The 23,857-nt window shown below is 39.3% G+C and overlaps 1 protein-coding gene across 4 annotated transcripts; it reads right to left on the bottom strand.

The window, feature by feature from the left end:
- Positions 1–267: 267 nt before the first annotated feature.
- LOC116742353 (manganese-transporting ATPase 13A1-like) lies at positions 268–22,640 on the bottom strand. Of its 4 annotated transcripts, XR_004346448.1 has the most exons (5): positions 19,479–22,640; positions 11,498–11,632; positions 9,439–9,486; positions 3,008–3,154; positions 268–2,213 (listed from the first exon to the last, which is right to left on the bottom strand). XR_004346448.1 is itself a non-coding variant. In XM_032609843.1 (3 exons), exons 1-2 carry the CDS (start codon positions 19,977–19,979, stop codon positions 11,627–11,629), a joined length of 507 nt encoding a protein of 168 aa, XP_032465734.1. In that variant the 5' UTR covers positions 19,980–22,640; the 3' UTR covers positions 274–3,154; positions 11,498–11,626. The 4 variants fall into 4 exon arrangements, 1 of the variants encoding a protein (XP_032465734.1); XR_004346446.1 differs by having other exon boundaries at positions 274–3,154; XR_004346447.1 differs by having other exon boundaries at positions 274–3,101.
- Positions 22,641–23,857: the final 1,217 nt, after the last annotated feature.

Here is a 23,857-nt window from a genome sequence, read left to right as displayed (position 1 = left end):
GTTTTCGTGACTGGGTAATATTTCATTACCCAGTCATGAAAATACAAACACACACACACACACACACACACACCCCACATCCTCTTTATCCATTCATCTATGGATGGGCACTTAGGCTGCTTCCGTATTTTGGCTATTGTAAATAATGCTGCAATGAACACAGGGGTGCATATATCTTTTTGAACTAGTTTTGTTTTCTTTGGATAAATACCGAGGAGTGGAATTACTGGATCATCTGGTAGTTTTATTTTTAAATTTTCTTTTTTTAAATTTTTGGATGTGTTGGGTCTTAGTTGCGGCACACGGGATCTTCGTTGAGGCATGCGGGATCTTTTGTTGTGGTGCGCAGGCTCTTCATTGCAGTGTGCAGGTTTTCTCTCTCCAGTTATGGCACGTGGGCTCCAGGGTGTGTGGGCTCTGTAGTTTGCAAGCATGCAGGCTCTCTAGTTGAGGTGCGCGAGCTCAGTAGTCGTGGCACATGGGCTTAGTTGTCTTGCGGCATGTGGGATTAGTTCCCTGACCAGGGATCGAACCCACGTCCCCTGCACTGTAAGGTGGATTCTTTACCACTGGACCACCAGGAAAGTCCCTATTTTTAATTTTTTGAGGAACCTCCATACTGGTTTCCATAGTGGCTGCACCAGTTTACATTCCTACCAACAGTGCACAAGGGTTCCCTTTTGTCCATCCAGGTATTTCTTAATGATCTCCCAGATGCTACTTGAGCAAACAAATGAAATCCTGCCTGTAGGAGCAAAGATTAAACTTCTTTCCTGTTCAATGATTTTTGGAAGTGCCCTGTTTAATCCTAGTTCTGGATTTGTCTAGCTCCAGCTGGGTATAGGGACACTGTTAGCTCATGAGGGAAACTCTCAGAGTCCCTGCCCATCTGCAGATTTTTGGAGGCATGTGTTCTAATTGCTCTGACTTATGTCAGAAGTCCAAAGCTAGGTTCCTATTCTCATGTACATTAATCTCAAGATACAGGATCTTCCCATTTAGGAAAAGAATAATGAATGAAATGATTCTTGGCCACCTTTCAGCCTGCTCATCATTATGCCAAACGCTTCATCCTCCAAATGTTTCCAAAAAAGCCTATTTGAACTTTTTTTTGCTTTTATAACACCCTCCTTAGCTTTGGTAATCAGGCATCCACTCTTTGCCTCATACCATATGTACTGGCTTATTATGGAAGTCTAGTCCTGGCTGAAATAAACTGCATGGTTTGTGGCCATTGAGGGTGGGTATGAACTAGTTTTCATATCAGCTACCTGATAAATCTGGTAGCCTGATAAATCATGGCATCTATCATAGTCATGCTATTAAGGTTTATCAAGGCTTCATGTCACTTCCCCTTGAGGACTCATGACAGTCAAAAGCTGATTACTTTAAAATGATTTATTTCCAAACCACCAACAGCTCTTCAAATGACAGAAAGTTATCAGAAGTCTTTCAACAGCCAGCCTGACACTCTGTCCTATAAGCTTTAACTGGCTTTCCTAAGAACATTGTCTCTTAAGCAATTCTTCACTCTATAAATTTTAAGCCACTCAACACAGGCTGTACCAAACCAGCTTTCTCCAAATCCTCAGTTGACTTCAGCTGAACACCCTGTTATTATTACTGAGAATAGGTTCCCTTATTGTCATCCTGTCAAGGAAGTACCAGGTGCATGTGTTACACTTAGGCAATGATGCAGTCCTCTTATCACCCACACAAGCACCCTAATGCAGCCTAAGTTCCTATAAGATACCTCTATCAGTCTGCTTTATCTTCCTCATTACAGTTGTCTGCTTCCTCATATCTGCTTCACATCAGTTTGTATATCTCATGACTTTACAAGTGAAAAATTTAAACTTTTAACGGTATGCAAAGTTCTGTGCTTGCAGACAACAATCCTTGCTCTTTAGGAACTTATATTTAGAAGGATACAAGAGACATATGCCTTAATTACTGTGACGCCAATCAGCTGATTGTGTGATGTATCAGGAATCCAGGCAAACCACGATAGAAGTTCAGAGGAAGAGATCTCTGTCTGGGGCGGCAGAAAGCTTCATGGTGGAGACAGCATCTGAGCTAAGATGTGAAGGCTGGCTAGGGTTTTAAACCACAACTAAAATAGAAGAGTTGACATTCCAGGAAGAAGAAAATAGTCAAGTAAATGGAAGATCTGAAATTATATGTTTAGAAAACAATCAGCAGCCCATTTCTGGCTGAAAAAAAGAATACATGAAAAATAGTAAATCTAGACATTTTGGGGTCAACTTGTGGCATGCTTTGATTTTCCAAATTACAGAACTGAATTAGTATGTATTAAAAATAAAATGGCAGGATTGGAGCAATGTTTTAGAGATGAATTTGATACTGAAATGCAGAGTCAGAAGGATGGAAAAATAGTTAAAAGATTACTGAAACAGTAGTAAAGCTCTCTTAGAAACAGGATTGTAAAATAACTGAGTGCTGTAAGGAATTATAAAATAAGTTATGTGATGAATACTACGAAAAAATAGTATCAATGTATGACAACCAGTTAGCTATTTTAGACCTAATGGATGACTTAGAAAGAAAAGGAATGATAACACACTCCATTTTTGTATGCTATGCAGCATCTATCATTTTTCTTTGCATATAGTAGGTGTTCTATAAATATGGATTCAGATGCTCTATTTTTAATATCTGATTTCAACATTCAGGATATTTCTGGGTAAGCTAGTCTCAATTTTGTTGTAGCTAATTTAAAATGCTGGATTTATAGCTACTAGAAATTGAAGTGCACTATAATTCTATTGCTATATTATCATTGAAATTCTTTGATAATTTATTACAAGTTTCACAGGGTATACCATCATAAATTTTAATCCTTACATTTTATCTGCAAGAGTAATACATACTTGTAACAAATTCACAGAATATAAGAGCATATGAAATAAAGGAAGCAAATTCCAACGCCCCTGGAATCCTGGCAGGTAACAACACGAGTCAAGTCTGACACAGAGAGGGTACATACCTTTTAAAGGGGGCAGCGTTTATCCAGCTCAAGCCAATTGTTGCCAGGCAGGAATACGGGTCCTGGGTTTCCAAATCTTCTTATTTTAAGAGAGCTGGAAGTCCAGGTTTTCTCATGAATTCTTTTGATCTCTAAAACATTCTCTCTCTGTAAAAAATATATCTGCTAGTTGAATCAAGCTGGCAGGTCACCAGTTTGCAGTCTCTGATATGAAGTAAAAAAGTGAAAGTCTTTATGCTCTAGCCTCATTTCATAAAGATGTGCACTGCGGACAATTTGATGCACTATGATATCATGATTATGTCTATTAGTCTATAAATTGTTTTTTGAAATTAACAATAGATTGAGGACATTTTATATGCCAGCCTATGGAGATGCTCTTCTACTTCATCTCTTCCATCTTCCTTCTCTGGGCTCAGTTTTTCATTGTTGGAATTACATAATTAAATTACCTATTTGTATCACTTAAGGGAAATTTATATTATTTCCCTTTTTAAAAGTTACCATTGGTAACAGATGGACAGCCTAACAGAGGTTATCATTCTTCTCTTGTGCTAACATGGATTCTGTGATGTGGTGTTGCTGGGTGAGTGAAAAGGCACGTGCATTTGAGATTTTAATAGATATTTCCAAATAGTACTCCAAAAAGATACCTGGAGTGTTAGAGAGTGCTAGATTTTATCATCTCTTGTAAATACCAGACAGAATCTTAGACATTTTTCTCAGCCTGATTAGAAATGTTGTATTTGATTATCTTTTACTGGTGAGGTCAAGTACCTTTCTCTACACTAATTGGTCATTTGCAGTCTTCAATAAATTGCTTGCTCATAGTTTTTACTCATTTGTCTACTCATGTTGTTTGCCTTGGTTACTGATTTGCAGCTTAGTATTTTCTCCCATCCTGTTTGCTCTTGGCTATAGTTCATGTAGCTTACCTTTGGACTTTCTGCCTTTCACTGTATGGAAATGTTAATTTTTTATATAATCAGATAAGATCATCACATCACCAAATATTTCCTATGTGTCTTCTGAGTTCTAGGTCATACTTGGAAATGCCATTTTCTCTTCAAGATTATAAAAGTATTCACCCACATTTTCTTGTACAGTAATATATATATATATATATAATATACATAATATGCTTATATACATATTAAATACTACTATATTGAATTTAGATATTTAATCCATAAGAAATTTATTTTTCTAAATGGTTGGGGTAGGGATCTACATGGTTTCCTTCAAATGGTCCAACTGTCCAAATATCATTTGTTTGGGTAACTGGACCAGCTGATTTTAAGTGTCACCTTTGTTATATATGATTTCCCACACATATGAGTTTGTTTTTGTTCTCTCTATTCTGTGCTACTAATATATTTATCTATAGTACCAGTACCAGATTTTTAAATGTCTATAGCATTATACTACATTCTTATATACAGTAGGAAGCTCCTTTTTAAAAAATTTCTTGACTATGCTGAAGCTAAACATCATTTGACAGTGACTTTTCTGATTCGATAATATATCATGTATTACTATTAATCCAAGACTTCTACAATGTTAGTTGAAAAAGTTTGAGTTTATTCCTAGATATTTTATAATCAGGGTTGTTGGTGAATGAGTTTTTGTTTATTTTTTTTATATAACTCATTACTTGGATACAGTTGTCATATAAGAAATCTATAGTTATTTATAGTATCTTTGGGGGGACCATTTTATCTAACTTAACTATTTCTAAGCAGATGATTTTAGTCTCCTGTCCTGTAGGATGTTGAGGAGAAAATGATCAGTGAGTTGAGCTGCCACAGAAGGACGCTGAGATTTTGGCAGCCTAGTATGTGTTTCTAAAAGTCTGGAAACTCTCAGGACTAGGTAGTGTTGATAATATACACTCTAAAGGAAATTAACTACTAGTTGAAAATAAATTAAGATGTTAGCATTGCATTCCAAAATAGACAGTGGCACTCAATTTAAAGTTCTAAAGAAAACTGTTATAAATGATTATGCTCAGAGGCATTTGTCTGAAATGTTTGCACAATGATTCAGCACTTTATTAAGGTAAAATTTTAAAAATCTGATCACCAACTTGAGTCAATAAACATATGTTTTGTAAATGGACTTACACTGAAAGGTAAAAAACATCAAGTTCTTTTATAAGTGAATCTGACAAATATTTCCTGTAGCAATAGCAACCATTTAAATTTTACAGAGCTTTGTAGTTTACCTGCAATCATTTAATCCTCAGAAAAATTCTATGAGATGGAAAACAAGGCTCTAGTGTTATCCTCACTTTCTCAATGAAGAAACTGAGGTTTAATGAGGTTAAATGAGTTGTCCAAATTTATATAACTCTTAAGTGGTAAAGTCAGGGTTTAGATGCAGATCCCCTGAAGCTTATATCAATATGCATTGCAATCCACACTGCTGCTTCCAAAAGGATCCAGCATATTATAAAATGACATATGAAATATCCTGATGATCTTGTCTTTGATCCTTGATTACATGGCTGTGCAATCACACATGCAATCTGTGTGACCCCTATCTGACATTAACATTGCATGGGTACACCAAATTCTCCACCATGCAAGTCTGAATACTGTCTTTCTGCCATGGCCAAAGAAAGATTTCATTAAAGCCCTCCAATGTTTTTTTGATATTCATATTGACTTTATGCTAAGCAATTGTGTTCTATATAATAATCGATTACAACATAATTCCAAAAGAAGTTTTTTAGTATGTACAATTCTAAATTCAATGAGCTCTCTACTCTGCCATTGGCATGACAACTTGATGTTCACAAGGATTTGACATTTTTGAGTTTTAGAATCTAGAATATTTTAAAAAGCATTTCTGAACTTTCCATAACAATTTTTTTCTTCAAATTGTGAGGCTGTAGAACTCCTTGTATATTATTTTTCCTATGTCAAATGCCCTCTTCCCTGGTAGAGAAGGGCTGTAGAGAGGATGGAGTATTAATGGATTAAATCTCAATGAATGTCCTACTGATGGCTGGGGAACATACTTTTAAAAATTTAATTATACACTGAAACTTTCAAAAAAAATTGAGATTTGTTATGATTCTTACTTCTAAAACCCTCACTTCCTCTCTTTTCCATCCCTTTCCTGCCCCACCCTTGTCATATTACTTTTTCCTCAAATTCACCAGATCACCAGGGACTAACACATTTATTCTAAGCCATCTCTATACAGCAAAGTGCTGGATAACAGGTATGAAGAAAAAGAGCCTTTCAAATATTTCTAGTTGAGAAATAATACAGATAAAAGAATATCTTAAGGATTAACTTCTTAGTTCTATTTTGTGTTGGCTCCTGTCAAGCTTCCATAATTTGAACTTTGAATAAAAATACATATGACCTAAAAATTAGTAATCAAAATGAAGTAAAAGAAGTACCTTTCTGTGAAACTCTCAGAAAGTTGTACTTAAACAAGGAGAAGTCAGTATATCATATACTGTATTCAACAGTTTTTTCAGATTACATGCCAGGGTTTAACAGAGCAAACTGTCAATCCTAATTATGGCTAGATTAAAACCTCTCTCTAAACCAGTGACTGTAGTGAAGACAAGGAATATCACATAAAAATGTTTTCTCTTAAATAAAAAAGCCTATACATAGTGTTCTAACCAAAGCAATCCTTGTTTCATGCTTACAACTGAACTCCTTATAAAATGGAGATACGCTGTCATGGCATTATATATGTAGCACCTCAGGGAAAATATTGTCAAAGTAATAAACTTAGTAGAAATACATAAAACATTCACAAGTCTTTCCATATAATATTCTAGCATATGTTTATTAATTTTCTCACTTATTTCTATGAGTTGTTTACTGTTTACTTGGCTAAAGAGTAAGATATTACCATAATGAGTCAGAATAGTATATTCCCTAAACAGAAAATTCTCTAAAGGTTTAGTTTCTTAGCATAACTTTTTGCCTGCTAATAAATGTTTAACAAGAATGCTCAGGTTGCTTGAGTGCAAGAGATATTAGTTATGTACCAAAAAAGTTTTAAATATTAATTTTGATGTGAAGACATACCCCCTATATTCTCCACCAATAAAATAGGCAAGTAGCCTCTGCAACAGTTAGAATTTTTCTTTATTTTAGAGAAGAGGAAGTTGCTCAAAATAATAATTCCTGAAATATATTGGCATTTGCTATGTGCAGGAACTATGCTAACGATCTAACAGGATAGAAAATGGGTATTTACACCAATTTTTCAGCTAAGAAACCTGAAGTTGTGAAAGTCACTTGTTATAAATGGTAGGGACAGGATTCAGTCCAGGTCTACTTAAATTTAAAACCTGAAGCTTCAACTAGACATACAGCTATAGAAGAGCACAGGGAATATCTGGCTTCCCCTGAACATATTTTTCAAAAGAATATGCTTTCTTCTTTTTAAGAAGAAAACTAGAACATTATGTTGATACAATGGCTATGATTACAATAGTGGCAGCAGCATGAAAATAATAATGTCAGATTCTGGCAACAACCCTGCTTTAAATCACTATACTATAGTACTTTCCACGACACTGAGTACTTCATCAGGACTTTTTTTTTTTTTTCTGTTTTATCTATTCACCCATTGCCTGATTATTTGGTATTTCCTGGTTACCTTGTCTTCTAGCTTTAGAAATGACCTAGAAGTCAGACATCATTTTTTTAAAAAACTTCTCGGAGAGGAAATATGTGGTCCTCCTAGAATTCCTGGAAGGACTGGATTATCTTTCTTCTCCCACAATAATACTGTCTTATGAAGAAAATGTCAGGAGGTCATAAAACAGTTACTTTTCCTGATAGTGGTGGTAACTACACCTAGATGTAGTCCTACTCTCTCAGGTGCCCTAGTGACATATATTTTTAGGACATCTGGTAAGATTCAGTAGGTTAGAGAAGCTTACAAACAATCTTGGGGTATTGAGTTACAGCTTCAAGGAAAAGAGCATGAATGTATCCACTGAATCATCACTACTAAAAAAAGACTTCAGAATCTCTCATAGTTAGACTTTGATTCATTAGGTTTTCAATAGCAAAGACTTTCTGCACACAAGTAGACAATAGACAGTTGGTCAGGAATTAAATATGATCCTGGACTTCACAAAGTTTGCTTATGACATTGGACAATGCTATAGTCTATTCAATGAAATGTCCTAGGCCTGAATCTGTGTTGGGACAGGTCGTTTGCAACTAAAATATTTATCCCACATCATCTGGGTCTATTATAGGTTGAACTATGTCCCCTACAAATTTATATGTTGAAGATCTAACCTCCAGTAACCTCAGAATGTGACCTTATTTAGAAACAGTCATTGCACATGTAATTAATTAAGATAAAATGAGGTCATATTGCAGTAAGGCAGGCTTCTAATCCAACAAGAACTCGTGTCCTTGTAAAAAGGGGAAATTTGGACACAGAGACATGCACACAAGGGTAATACCACGTGAACATGAAGACAGTTGGAGGTGATACATCTACAAGTCAAGAAATGCCAGATTTCCTGCAAACCACCAGAAGCTAGAAGAAACACATGAAGATTATCCCTCACAGCCTTCATAAGAAACCAATCCTGCCAATATCCTTGATATCAGACTTCTGACAATAAACTTCTGTTTGAGCAGCCTAGTTTGTGGTGCTTTGTTATGACAGCCCTAGGAAACTTATACATGGTCCTTCAAGAAAGATCTTCATTGATTTAGGATGAAATATATGTCTCTATGCCTTCAGAGGGTTGGATGAAAAACGTTGTTTAAATAATCCTTTATATTTTATAAAGCTATTGTTAAGATAGCCACACACTATGATAAAGACTATTATAATAAATTCCCATGTGGATTTAGTTGCAAGAAAAGTTTTGCCTTAGTATGCTTTTATGTTTTCCTTTTTAATAGTGCCTCAATGTGCTTCCCTTCTTACTCTAGCACCCAGAAAGCTTGGAACCAAGTGTATTGCCCCAAAACTGAACACGTGTATCTGAAAACATCTACTCCTGAAATGAAAACATTTGCAAAACATCCTTTAGATGTTTTCTCTTGTTGTATCCTTACTTGCCTCATCTGAATGTAATTCGTAAGTAGTTTCAAAGCCTTTCAGAAAAGAAAAATCAATTTTTAAACAAAATGATAGCATATGCCCTCTAGAAGTTAGTCATAATTTGTGATAGTGTCAGAAAAATTAGAATTACTAGCTGGAGAACAGCATTTGGGTAGCCGAGTACTGAATAGCTATTAATTCAGAAAAAAGTGTTGGGGTGGGGGCGGGTATGGGCACGGAATCATCCCTTTGAGATCCAGGAAAACTCTTATAAAAGAGAAAGCATCAAAGACACAAAGATTTTTCCCATATGGTGTTTCGTCAGTTCATCAATAACATTACTTTCTGTGATTGGTTCATGATGTCTAGAAAAGGCTCACCTTTTTTTGTGTAAAAACTGAAACAAGCAGAGGTAGTATATTAATGTCCTAGGAAGAAACAAAAAACAGTTAAGAGGAGGACTGATGGTGGCAAAAGCCTAAGCAAGGAAGTTGAATGATAATTGTGGCAGCAGAGCTGCAAGTAAGCAGGCGTCTTGATGCCAAAATGAAGCGAGTCAATGAGTCAATACCAAATATCAATGAGGTCTGAGTCTGGTGATGCAAACTGCAGCTTGCATCCCTGCACTGAAGCCCATTAAGCCAAAGACACAAGAAGTCCAGAAATACAGAGCATCGACAGTGATCCCACAGAACGTGTGCAGAGAGCATAGCATGAAATTCAAGAATTCACCTTAACCTTAGTAATTCTCCAGATGATGCACAGCAGTATGCCAGGGCACATCAACCAACATATCCAAGCAGCTGGCAAAGTAGGTGGATGTTTACAGTCACTGCATGTAGCTCAATGTTCATAAGCTGTGTCATAGCTCTATGTCATACCCCCTCTCCCTCAGCTACTACTGCATCTGTACCTAGGGCTCCATGAGCAGCCATGAGTTCCAGGCACTCAGATAATTTATGATCTCATGTCATGTTCACAATAATAGTATGAAAAAGATTTTTTTAAAAAATCTTGTTTTAAGGTAAGGAAACAGAGGATCTGAAACGTTAAGTAATTTGTTCAAGGTAACCCAGCTGATGAATGGCAGAGTGGTATTCAAACTTAGGTCTGTTGGAATTTCAAGTGTTGCTACCCAGCCTTTCCAAAGAATCATTGCTATTGCTAACGCAATCATTGTCACTGCCCAGTTCGGAAATCTCCAGATCAATATTGTTATTTTTCTTCTTTAGGAGAGTATTTCTGGCTTTTCACAAAATGTCTTGCCCCCTTTACAGTCATCCTTGTCATTTCATTAATGTCACTTATTCTTCCCCTCCATAGTGCTGTTGATGGCAGCTTATCTCTGGATACAAGGTCTTTTAGGAGAGGGTGGATAATTGTGTCTACTTGGAATCAGCTGTAAGTATGCCTTCTGATTTCTTCTCAGCATCTCAGAACGATTGATTTTGTCCCTGGTGTGACCCAGTTGTCTTGCCCCTTTACAAAGCTGGAGATCTGGAGTCAAAGTAATTTAAGGTCTGAATTTGCTCTATGGAGAAATTTCAACAGCTCTAGGCTCACACAATGGACAATGACAAGAGGGTCTTAGCATCTGCGGGGCATATGGATCTGGCCACCACACTATGCCTTCTTTCTTTTAGCTTACATTATAGTATTTAAGTCAAGCAACTTAAATTGACACTCATTGTAGTAGCCTGAATAATGACCAATTATGTCCATTTCCTAATCCCTGAGACTGTGAATGTTACCTTATACAGTAAAAGGGACTTTGCAGTTATGATTAAGGATTTTGACATAGATTATCCTGGCTTATCTGGGTGGGTCATAAATATTACAACTGTCTTTAAAAGAGACAGAGGGAGATCTGACTGCAAAGGATCAGGTGATGTGATGGATCTGATGATACTATGAAGCTCTAGCAATAGAGAAGACAAGGAAAGGGATTCTTCCACCCAGAGTTTCCAAAAGGGAGTACAGCCCTGTTTACATGTTGACTTCAGCCCAGTGAAACCAAATTTCAGACTTCTGACTTCCAGAATTCTAAGTAAATGTATGTTGTTTTAAGCACCAAGTGTGTGTTAATTCATTATAGCAACCATAGGAAACCAATGAACACATATTTTTAACCTTAAACGGAATGGGCCCCAAATACTTGAAATGTTACCATCTTCTTTATCAATGTCTTTCAGAAAATAACTCCCTTAGCGATTCCACTCAGTTTTACTAATAAGGGGCTGGAAGCCCAGTAATGCAACTTCAAAAAAATATGCAACCCTTCTTTTCAATAAATGCGTTAATTAATGTGAGCCACAAACTTTGCCTTTTAATATTCTTTGTTCAGCTGGCATAATACAGCTGGGGGTCCTATGATTAAAAGAAATAGTAGGAAGAGTTCTTGAGTGTCCTTGACTATGCCCCCCTCCTCCCCCCACTTACCTTTTAGTGCTGAGGGTCAGGCTGCAGAATGCAAATTTATTTTGTAGATTAGATCTTATTTCTTGTACACCAGGTCTGTGTAGCTGCTTATTTCTAGTATCTGGGTGAAATAAGTCTAGAAAATGCCAATTAGCCCTAGGCAAAGGTGAAAGAAATGAAAAATTATCAAAGAATGTCAAATAAATATGCACACTTATTATAGTTATTTTTGTGTTTACCATGTAAAACCGTTAAAATATTACTACCCTTTCTGTGGCTCATATGAATTTATATTGATAACTTATTCTAAACAGACGACATGAAAGACCTTTGGATTCAGCTACTTTCCTTTTCAAATTTCACTCTCAAGAAAGTGAAGCCAATGATCATGAATTGGTACAGTGTATATTTTAGACAGATTCTTAGGCTCATGACCCAGTTCTGCTACTGCTCAGATTTCTGACTCCTGCCTGGAGCTCATCCAAAAGCACCTAAAAGCCACTTTTTACTTAACCATGGTGATTTCAGGGTCCCATAGATCTGGTTCATCTCAGCAAGGCTAATAATTCATTGAACAACATACCCAGGAAAAGAAAACTTAAAGATGTTTTCTGGCTTTATTTAAAATGACTTAGAGCAAGATGCTATTTTGTTCTTTGTGGCAAGTGTTCCTGTTTTAAAGACATAGTACTCCAGTAAGTCTTCCAATTTTGACCAGGAGTTGCTTTGTGTAATTCAGAAATTACTGATTGAAAATCCTTTAAAGTTTTTTCCTCAATATTTCAAATAGGTGAAGATTTACTGTTATCTAAAGTTTTCTAATAGGAACATTTTGATTTAAATGGGATTTTGGGGGCTTCCCTGGTGGCGCAGTGGTTGAGAGTCCGCCTGCCGATGCAGGGGACATGGGTTCGCTCCCCAGTCCGGGAAGATCCCACATGCCGCGGAGCGGCTGGGCCTGTGAGCCATGGAAGCTGAGCCTGCGCGTCTGGAGCCTGTGCTCCGCAACAGGAGAGGCCACAACAGTGAGAGGCCCGTGCACCGAAAAAAAAAAAAAAAAAGGGATTTTGGTCATATTTGAAACTATCAGTTAAAAATCACTGGACTTCCCTGACTGTCCAGTGGTTAAGACTCTGTGCTTCCAATGCAGGGCGGATGGGTTTGATCCCTGGTTGAGGAACTAAGATCCCGCATGTCACACAGTGTGGCCAAAAGAAAAAAAAAAATCACTTCTTTATAATTCTTAACCAATTGGGTGCTGTTTTTCTTGCACAAACTGAAAAACAATTATTGACGTTAGAGAGGAAACTGCATGCCCTGGGTTGGTGATGAGTCCTTTTCATAATTCATTGTACATACTCCAAATCTCGGTGGAAATCTAGAAATACTATGGAGCAAAAGAACAGAGGCTTGCCTAGTGGGCAGAGAAGTTGGGCAAACTTAGGTTACGGGGCAAATGCTTGGGCTAGAAGCATTTGGGAACAATTAGGGAAAGAAACTGAAAAAACAAAAGAAAGAAGGAGGATAGAAGCACAAGGTCGTAAGAGGCAAGAGGGCTCATGGGAGGTTAAACTGTAACAGAGGAAAGGGACGTTCATGAACTTAGAAAAGGGAAAAGTGGGACTAAGTGCTAATTTGTTAAATCTGGAAATGGAAATTGAAGGATGCCAGATGGCATCTGTTGTTTCAGTGAGTAAGATAGGAGACTAGAGTTCATAGAGGGGAAATGTTCAGGATAATATTTGTGAATATGATAGAAAGTCAATTAATGACTGAAAAAATTGTTGAGTGGAATGAAGGCTGGGGTGAGACTGCATATCTTACAAGTCTGTAATAGAACAATCAGCTAGGCTATGCTTTGCAAATTCAGGTATCCTTGGGTCTATCAGCTGTGTGCCTAGAATAAACAAAGCTGTAGGAATAACAGAACATCTTCCTCTAGCATCAGTTTTACTTGAAACATTTGAATGAAATTTTAAGTGCTTAACTGAATGTTTTAAAAATATTTTAATATAGACAGAATGAAAATCAGGGTAAATTTTTTAAGATAAATGAGAAACTTCAAACAAATTAAGTGCTTGTGGTAAGCTGCTCTTGATTATAACCCCCAACACTCTCAGGACTGCTACATGTAACTGTTCATTTTCTTCTACCCTTGGAGGAATGCCTACAGAAAAGTTTCAGATGCTAGGGAGCTGTAGACAACGTAAGCAGGAGCAGAGAAAGCAAGAGGGTTGATTTCTCCCTGGGATTGGCAAGGGCTGGAGGCCAATGAGGTGAGGAATTATAAGGTACTTGTGAAAGGCATTAAAGGTGGCCTTTTACTCCATAGGATAAAGTGATTCTCCCAATCTGTCTGACATAGATATTATATTTATCTGTTTTACAGATTTGGAAACTAAACCTCAGAGTGGTAAACCATTTGCCTAAGACACATAGTTGATAAGTAACAAGGGAACTAAGTGTGGTCAGAAAGGCTCTGATGGCTTAGGAGACCAAGAGGCAACAGAGGGACTACAGGTCTTGATGACAATAAAGGCAGGGTCAGCAGGGGCGGGGCCTAGGCAAGATAGAAAGACATCAAAGGGAGGCACTGTATTTATTGGTTGTTTGAAACCAAAACGTCATGGTTTAGATTTAACAAAACTCCGTAAGCACCATTCAAAAAAATCAAATCAGCCTTGTATCTCCCACCAGCTATTTAGGGTGGCTGTTCCTTTGCCTCATTTTTCTTTCCTGGAGGACAGAAACTTCAATAAGACTGAAATTTCCTTCTGTTATGCAACAATCACAAATTAAGAAAATGGAGTAAACTACATTGGATTAGTAAGCAGTGAAGTCTCTCTGCACACCATTATTTGGGGAAAAGCACAATCTCTAGCAAATTGTATCTTCTTGCTTCTTAATAACATACATATAGTATGCCAAAGATTTGGGACCTATGAGAGCTTCTGTTCCTCCCAGTTACACATCATTGTGTTGCCTGTGGTCAGGTTCCCTCATTACTTTAAAAGACTTTTTCCACATTAAGAGCAACCTTTTCAATCTCTTGGGGATTTCAAATTATTATTTTTGTTACTGTTCATTTAATATGTATTTATTGAGCACAAGCTGCATTTTAAACATTGTGCTATTTGGGGGGCAGGGGGCAGTGGAGGGAGGCACCAAGAGACTTGTTTACAACCCAGGACTCATCTTTAACTGCTACGTAGTTTACCTACAAATCAGACTTAAACCTGTTTTCTAATAGATGGAAATCCTAAATTATCAATAGTAAGGTCAAATAAAGGAGCTTGCAGTAGGCCTGGTTGGTCCATTTTGGAGCCTGGTGTTTCCAGAGAAGCAGGATTCCAGAGAGTGAAGAGTCAGGCAGAGGACTTGGGGGACTAGGTATGAAGTAAAATCACTGTGTGCAGCAGAGCTGGAAGGTCACAATAAAATTCCCACAAATTAGGGAGGTTAAAGATGCACTTGGTGTGCTTTAAAATGCATTCATGAGCTGTGCGCCATACAGGTGAGAATCAACCAGGGCAGCTCCATCCTTACCCATGATTCCCTTCCTCAGTTCAACCCATCAGCAGTAGCAGTTACAGATTAAAAATAGCAACAGTAACTCTATGTTGGCTAATCCTACTCCAGAGAGGCCACTATGTCTATATACATTAAATGACTTTTACCAAAAAATGTCCATTTGAAATGATGGACAGGAAATGAAATTTCCTGGCAAAGGAAGTGGTGAATGCTGATTAGAAGACACTGTCTTTCATGAACTCAGTAGAGTAGACTTCTCTATTAAAAATAAGAAGCAATCTTATTGCTTTGTCTGGGAACCAATATTTCCAGATTCTTTTGATATATTTGTCTAAACAGTGGAGGCTGAGTGGAGAAATGTTACTGATTTTCAGATTAGACAAGTTAATTGTTATTACAGAATCGACTAACTTAACAAGTGTGTATCTGAGTTGACCAGAAGTACCTCACCTCATGCAAATCAGTTTCCCAATTAAAAGAATTTCTGAGATCACATCATTTTGTTTAAGGTAAATGGACTAGCTTTTGATGTAAAATACCAAAATCATAATTAAGACTAAGAAATGTGAATGATCCATAATGTATTTTGAAAGCCAAGTAGGTAAAAATCCAAAAATTTAATCATTCAAGAGCAGTAATGCAGAAATGTCATGAAGAACATAAATATCGAATTCACAAAATACCATCTGACAGACATTTCAGGTGAATGGTAGCAGTGTGAGTCCAATAACAAGAACAAGAAACAATTATAAAATCTAGGGGGCCCTCTAGTCCTTTCCATTAGACATTTACATGACAAGTCTGAAGATGTCTTAATAGGAAGTTTGGAGATTTTATCAGAATGACATTTTCCTTCACAGACTCTAAGGAATGAGACATGTATGCCATTGGTGCAGATATTGAGATTAAATATCCTCCATAGAGTTGTGCAACATTCATTAAACATTCTGGTGTGCAAACTATGTTCTAAGTGTTGGGATAACTCTGAAAAATCTACTTATTTTTTAATCTTTAAGTGGAAAAAAGAGGTGTGGGGAGAGAGGCAGTGTGAAAACGGCACTAAGAGGGATACGCTGGGAAAATACTGGAAAATCAAAAGGGTTTCTAAAAACTTGGGCAAATTTAATAACTATGCTTAGGAGAGGCAATTTAGAAATCATGACTATAGGAGCCCCTGTATTGTGTGAGGTGCCATTGCATGAGCAAGGATGGTGTGAAAAGGGACATCCCAGGCTGCCACCATGGCTGACCTGGGTGGATAATGGAGGATGAGTAAATATTTCTTACAAATCTTCCTATTAGATTGCCAGTTGTGGTAACATATTTGTAATTTTTGAAAAGCAATTCGGTCAGGAAAAGATTTTCTAGAGTTTCTGAAGGTTTTGGGGTTGAGGATGAGTGCTACCGTGACCAGGATGGGGGCTCTGAAGCCCAGACCTCTCCCCTCCCAGCCTTGTGTCGGGCACTGGTGGTTTTGGTGAAGATTAAAGGAGAAGCACATACAGAGCATCTGCATTCTACCTGGTACAAATAAGAGCTATCCTGATCACCAACATCTTTTTCATCATCACTCATAAAGTGCTAGGATATATATGAGACGAATGGTGAAAACTTAATATTTAAACAAAGAATTTAAAATGAAGAGGAGAGTTACAAAAACAACAAGACCAGAATGAGCAGCCAACTCTCAAGAGCCAGGTTCCAATGAAGAGTACACATGTCAAGGGAAAGGGTTCCCAGCCTTTCCTGTCAGCAGGCAAGTTCGGGGGAGAGTAGACTAGAGCACATTTCTCAAAGGGTGCCCACCACATTCACCTGAGATGTTCTGTTGGAAAGGTGGATGTCTTCAAATCACTTCCCAGGCACCCCAACTCAGGAGTGCAACAAAGCACAAATGGGAAAGGAGCCACTGTCAGCAGGGGCGACTCATGGTGATGTCAGGACTCACTTGTTGCTCTCAAACTACTCAGCTTCACAGACCTCTGAGTTTTCCTTAACTTCTCTGTTGCTCTGGCAGTATGAGAACACATTTCCCAAGGGAAAGGCCTTGTGGAGGGATTGCTGCTTCTCCATGGCATGGAGATCTCCTGTCCATCTTTGCCCTGTGCGAGAAGGCTGTGGCAGAGGCCCCTGGCCTGGGGGTTCAGTGCCTGGGAATCCCACTCAAGCCCATGCCACGGGGGTCTGGCAGGCAGTCCCTACCTCATTGACGTGCAGGGCCACAAGCTCAGTGGAACTATTGTTGCAGTTGGCACCATCTTCATGAAGCTCACTTTGCTGGGGTCCTACTCCTTTGAGAGGCAAAGTGCTGCTGCTGAACCCTTCTCAAGCCCAGCTCCATGGTCCCCAATGGGGAGGCTGCTGGGGCTGCAGCTCTCGGGATATGTTCTGGAACATGTTCTGGGCTCTAGGTGTTGGTTTGGTCATTCCCCAGTCTGTCACTGGGCCAAGGGAAAGCACCATGCTGGACACCTCACCATGCCTCTGGTCCAGCTTATATCAAAGCTGGGGTTACAAATAACACCCAATGCCCAGAGCTCTGCTGATGACATGAACTCAAACAGGAAGAACAATACCTGGCATGAGGTTCGCTCTCAATCCACATGAGCCCTGTCACAGGCCACCTGGCCTGCTGCCTCTTCCCCCCAACCCATCACTATTCTTCCTTATGTCCTCAAGTAATGACAGACAATGAGACTTGAGGATTGTTCTTAACTCAGCTAAGGGGCTTGGCATGTTCTGTTTTCTCCACCTGGAACAGTCACACAATTGGCTTCAGGCCTTTGCTCAAAGGTCGCCTTCTCAGGAAGTTGCCCCTGGATGCTCCATCTAAAGTTCCCTCACAACATTCCTATCCTCGTCCTGATTTTCTCTCTTTAGCACTGACTGCTGACAATGAGTTCTATCTTCCCCACTAACACCATAAAAGCCATGGGTTTGTCTGTTTTGTTCACTGCTATTTCCCAAGCACCTAAGATACGGAGGCACTGAATGGAGTTCAATTAATGCTCCCTCAATCCTGTGAGATGCATCCATCCCACCCTCTGCTGCCATGGGTGTTTGGGGGATGGGGGTGGGAGGGGAGGCACAGCCCTGATCCTGAGAAACAAGGTCCTGCCCCTCTAAGAGTTCATGGGCCACCAAATCAAGCAGAAAATAATGAAAATAGACAAATTTACAAACTCTGGTAACCTATGAAAGAAAAGTGCAAAGCACTACATGGGGCCAGCCCCACGGCAGGCGGTTTGCAGAATAATCACAATGGTACTCTGAGGTATGTGTTACAGTTATCACTAAGGACCCTGGCTAAGATCCCTGATGCAAACCCAGATCTTCCTGTCCTAACCTCACAGCTGATTAGCTCTTCTTTGTTCTTCATCCTTGGAGAGAAGGTTAACAGTCATACTTTTTAGTTGCAGGCCAACAGGCAGCGCCCCCCCCAACAACTCCCCTCCATTCTTTTGTCCCTTGCTGGGGTCTTTCATTGTACTGACTTGAAGCCACCAAGCCCAGAAGTTTGAGCCCCTCCCCAGGGATAAGGCTTGTTGGGATAAGGGAGATTTCACTCCCTCGGAAGAGAGAATTCAGTCCACTTTTGAGGGGGTGAGGGATTCCTGTCTTTCTGCAGCCCTTGGTGCTGTTTCCTTTCCTCTTCTTTCAGCAAACACATGCCTGGGATCTGAGGGGAGGCTGACTAAAGGCTGAACTCAGTGCTCATGGCTCCAAACCTGCTGGTGTCATCTGAGGCAGACCCAGAGGGCCTGATATCAACTGCTGACCCAAGGCAGATCTCACTCATCCATATTTCAGGGCTAAGGGTCACATGCACTATCTTGCTGTTGTATCCTGACGGCAGTCTTAACAAAATCACTCTCGTCTTGCAGAAAGGCATGAAGACTCCAAGCAGTTAAGTCACTTGCTCACAAATAGCTCCTGCTCCTCCTAAACGCTGCCTTAACTGCATTTCAAACTACCTTTGGTCCACACAGGGTGGGGGAATGAAAGGGTGAGCCTCTGAGCATTGTACAGTAGGACTAATGCTCAATTCTCAAACCAAGTTTCATAGATAGGGAAACCTACCCTGCAGGTCTAGCCTCACAATTTGAAAAGCAAGATAGGAGATAAGACTACAAAGAAGACAGGGCCGCTTCCAGGAAAAACCAAGTACCCGCTAACATGGGACCTAGTATTAACAAATCCTATCAAACATTAACATATACCGGGCCCAGCGCTAAACTATCGAGTCTAAATGACCACACCAGGAAGGAATTCCAGAGAAGGAAAGTAACCGGCGCCAGAGTGGCACAGCAAGTCAGCAGTGGGGTCGGGATTTAGCCAGCGCAAAACGGTGGAGAGCACCGCTGGAGACCTAGGCCCAGAAAATGCGAGGCCCAGGCAGGGTTGGGGACGGACACAGCGCAGTGGCAAAGCCCGACCTTGCTAGGGATTGAGCTCGTGCGCAAGAACTTACCGGGGTGCAGCTGAGCGCGCACTGCGCGTGCTCGTACCAATGAGCCGAGAGAACGGTGAGAGCGCGAGGCACATGGTGGCGAGCACAAGCCACATGGCCTCGCGGACCTACGTCCAGCTGCCAGCCCCAGCAACCAGCTGCCGCGGCGCCCAGCCAGGCCAGGTAGAGCAGCCCCTCGAATGGCAGCACCGTGAGGCGCCGCAGCAGCGCCAGCCACCGGTTCGGCCACAGGGCGGCGACCAACTCACTCACTGTGAGTGCAGGTCCAGCACCAAGGAGCGTGCACGCGGCAAAGAGGGTACGCGGCTGCAATCTGGGCTTGGGCTGCTCGACGACGGGGTGGGCCATGCCTAGCAAGGCCGAGCCCCTCAGGACAGGCTGCTGCCCCCGGACCCAGCCACCATCGCCACCGTCTTTCCCAGAGCCGCGCTGGTTTCCGCATAGGCACCGCCTCACTTCTGACGTTTTACTTCCGCTGAGCCTTGGGCGCCACCAGAGCATCGCGGAATCAGAACAGCTGGGGACACGTAATGGGCTGGATCCGGAAGTGGCTACTCAGGGAGACGCCATGACAGGTTGCTGCCGGAAAAAGAGGCTGGGCGCCGCCATGACAGAAAGGGCTTGAAAGGGCTAAAGGCGGCCTGTCTACCCTGCCACGCCGGACTGAGACCGGAAAAAACAAGGCAAGCCAGGGCACCGTGACAACCTGAACCGGAAAAGGCGAGTCCTCCTCCGAGACTACACGGCATCGGCCTATCTGGTTCACGAAGGACGGAACTTGTACACTTCGGAGGCAGGGCCTGTCAGGGAAAAGCTGGTGTTCAGGGGGCGGGGCTTGCTATGAGGTGGGGCTTGTGTCTCCTGCTGAAAGCCTCCGCCTTCAGGGTCCTGGGGAGGGCTCAGGACTGGCAGGCTTAAAAAGCTAACACAGGACACAGCCACACATGACAAGAGCCATCATGCAATAGATAATAATTACTCACAAAATTACTACTTTAACATAAAATATGAAAAATCGGTGTTTATTTGAAATGATGTATTTTTTCTGTATTATTTACTTTCCAGTTACATAAATGCTATTGTTTGAACAAAACCAAAATAGTATTGTATTACTAATAGAAAAAGGTATATCAATATGTTTATAGTGTTTCTGCCCTCTGATACAGAATTTATGAGCTATATTTTCAACTGTTCATTGGATATTGAATTTTGTGTTACATTGCATGTTCTTAAGATTCTTAAAATACATATGTGTAAGACTTTGCAAAAGGAGAATGTAAATGCAATAGGACTTGGATAATATTCTATATTTAATAAAATAACGATGATGTTTCTTTCTTTCACGTTACACAGTAGGATATTTTTACTCTTTCACTCTTCTTTTCCAATTATGCTTATATGAACAGACTGCGACCTTTAGAACATCCTTTTCTTTTATGTAGTTAAAAACTAAGGCAAAGGTGACATCATTTTGACTTGCTCTTATCAAGTTCACAATTCTTGATTCTTGGTGTCATTCCAGTGTAATGACATCAAGCTAAATATCCTCTCAACTAAATATCCTCTCAACTAAAGTCTTTCTTTACTTACTAACAACAACAAGCTTTTTGACTTGTAGGACTTTGTTTCTAGTTCTCCAAAGCAGGTTTGTTTTGTAGACCAGCTTATTTATCAATCAAGCCTTTGCATCTATAAATTCATCATATGCTGCTATCGGTGTCCAAAATGTTTGTAGATTTTTGACCACTCAGAAGCACGCGGGATATCAACATACATTAAACCTCCCTTTCTCCGGGAGAATGGTTTTAAAGCATAGAGGTAATTTGAAGTTGTGAAATCAGAGTTGGATTCCAAATAGTTACATTTTTAGGAAAGAAACTGAGAATTTTTTGTTTAGTTTGACTGCCCTTTCCTGGTGACTTTTGAATTCTAAAGCAGGCTTATTTCAAAAAATGAGTAATTTTTTGCCATATGAATTTTTGTCACAACCAACACATAGTGTTCAACAACTTAGGGGCAATTGGTTCATCCTTGTCTTGTGCTTTTGGTGTCATATGCAAGAAATTGCTACCAAGACCAATATCAAGGAGCTTACTCTCTCTGTTTTCTTCTAGGGTTTTTACAGTTTCAGGTCTTATGTTCAAGTCCTTAATCCATTTCAAGTTAATTTTTGTGAGTGGTATAAGATAGAAGTTCAATTTCATTCTTTTGCTTTTGGTATTCAGTTTTCCCAACACCATTTGTTGAAGAGACTACCTTTCCCCATTGGGTATTCTTAGCTCCCATGTCAAATATTTGTTGACCACATATGCATGGGTTTTTTTCTGGGTGCTGGTGGCCTTATGGAATGAGTTAGGAAGAATTCCCTCTGCTTCTGTCTTCTGAAAGAGATGTAGACGTAATAATTGGTATACTTTCTTCCTTATAGGTTTGGTAGATTTTACCAGTGAACTTGTCTGGGTCTGGTGCTTTCTGTTTTGGAAGGTTGTTCATTATTGATTCAATTTCTGTAATAGATAAATACCCATTCAGATTGTCTGTTTCTTCTTGTGTGAGTCTTGGCAGATTATGTCTTTCAAGGAATTGGTTCATTTCATTCAGCTTATCAAATTTGGGGGCATAGAGTTGTTCATAGCATTCCTCTATTATCCTTGTAATGTCTATGAGATCTGTAGTGATGTTCCCTCTCTCACTTCTGATGTTAGTAATTTGTGTCCTCTTTCTTTTTTATCAGTTAGCTGGCTAGAAGCTTATCAATTTGATTGATCTTTTTCAAAGAGCCAGCTTTTGGTTTTGTTAATCTTCTTTATTGATTTCCTGTTTTCAACTTCATTGATTTCTGCTCTAATTGTTATTTCTGCTTACTTTGGATTTATTTTGCTGTTCTTTTTCTAGTTTCCTAAGGTGGAAACTTAGGTTACTGATTTTAGATCTTTCTTCTTTTCTAATATATATAGTTATATATAAAAATTTTCTCTAAGCACTACTTTTGCTGCATTGTAACAATTTTGATACCTTGTTTTTTTCATTTTCTTCTAGTTCAAAATATTGGGTTGGCCAGAAAGTTCATTTGATTAATGAATATGTTCAATAAAATTATTGGTGAAAATGAAAAATGTGTCTTTTACACACACTTACTAGAGAATGGACTTGAGGATATGGGGAGCGGGAAGGGTAAACTATGACAAAGCGAGAGAGAGGCATGGACATATATACACTACCAAACGTAAGGTAGATAGCTAGTGGGAAGCAGCCGCATAGCACAGGGAGATTAGCTCGGTGCTTTGTGACCGTCTGGAGGGGTGGGATAGGGAGGGCGGGAGGGAGGGAGATGCAAGCGGGAAGAGATATGGGAACATATGTATATATATAACTGATTCATTTTGTTGTGAAGCAGAAACTAACACACCATTGTAAAGCAATTATACTCCAATAAAGATGTTAAAAATAATGTGTCTTTTACTTTTACTTAAAACATAATGAACTTTTTGGCTAACTCAATGTTTTAAAATTTCTCTTGAGATTTCTTCTCTGACCCATATGTCCTTTAGAAGTATGTTGTTTAATCTCTGTGTTTTTGGATTTTTTTCATTATCTCTCTGTTATTGATTTCTAATTTAATTCCATTTTGGTCTGAGAGAAGACAATATGTGATTTCTATTTTTATAAATTTTTAAGGTGTGTTTTTTGGCCCCAAATGTAGTCTATTTTGTTGAAATGGTCCCTGTGAGCTTTAGAAGAATTGTAATCAGCTGTTGTTGGATGAAGTAATCTATACATATCTATTATAACCAGTTGACTGGTTATGTATCTCTTCCAACTGGCTGTTCCTGAGTTATATCTTTTTTTAAAAAACTGGTAACCTAGTAAGTAAACTGTTTTTTCTGAATTCTGTGAGCTGCTCTAGAAAATTAATTGAACCTGAGGAGGAAGTTGGAGAAACCTCTGATTTATAGCCTGTAGGTCAGAAGTACAGGTAACAACCTGGAATTGTAATTGACCTCTGAAGTGAGTGGGAGAAATCATGTGAGACTGAGCTCTTAACCTGTGAGATTTGATGTTATCTCCAGGTAGATAGCATCAGAAGTGAGTTAATTGCTTGGTTTTGTTGGAAAAACAAAACAAAAAAACACATACCAGAGTGTCTGACATTCGTTGGGGGGAAATTCTCAGTCATTAACCTTTCAAATGTTTCTTCTGGTCCTTTTTCTCTTCTCCTGATATTCTTATTATATGTAAACTACACTTTTTGCATTTATCCCACTGTATTTGGGTAGCTGTGTTTTTTTTGTTTGTTTTTCTTCTCTTTATTTTTTTATTTTTGGAGATTTCCATTGACATATCTTCAAGCTCTGAGATTCTTTCCTCAGCCATGTCCC

This window comes from Phocoena sinus, chromosome 17, assembly GCF_008692025.1.
Source record: "Phocoena sinus isolate mPhoSin1 chromosome 17, mPhoSin1.pri, whole genome shotgun sequence".
Lineage (NCBI taxonomy): Eukaryota > Metazoa > Chordata > Mammalia > Artiodactyla > Phocoenidae > Phocoena > Phocoena sinus.
This window is presented reverse-complemented; position numbering and strand designations above follow the sequence as displayed.

Excerpts from the sequence above, each read along its gene's own strand:
- LOC116742353 (XM_032609843.1), bottom strand. The coding sequence starts at position 19,979 with ATGCTCTGGTGGCGCCCAAGGCTCAGCGGAAGTAAAACGTCAGAAGTG.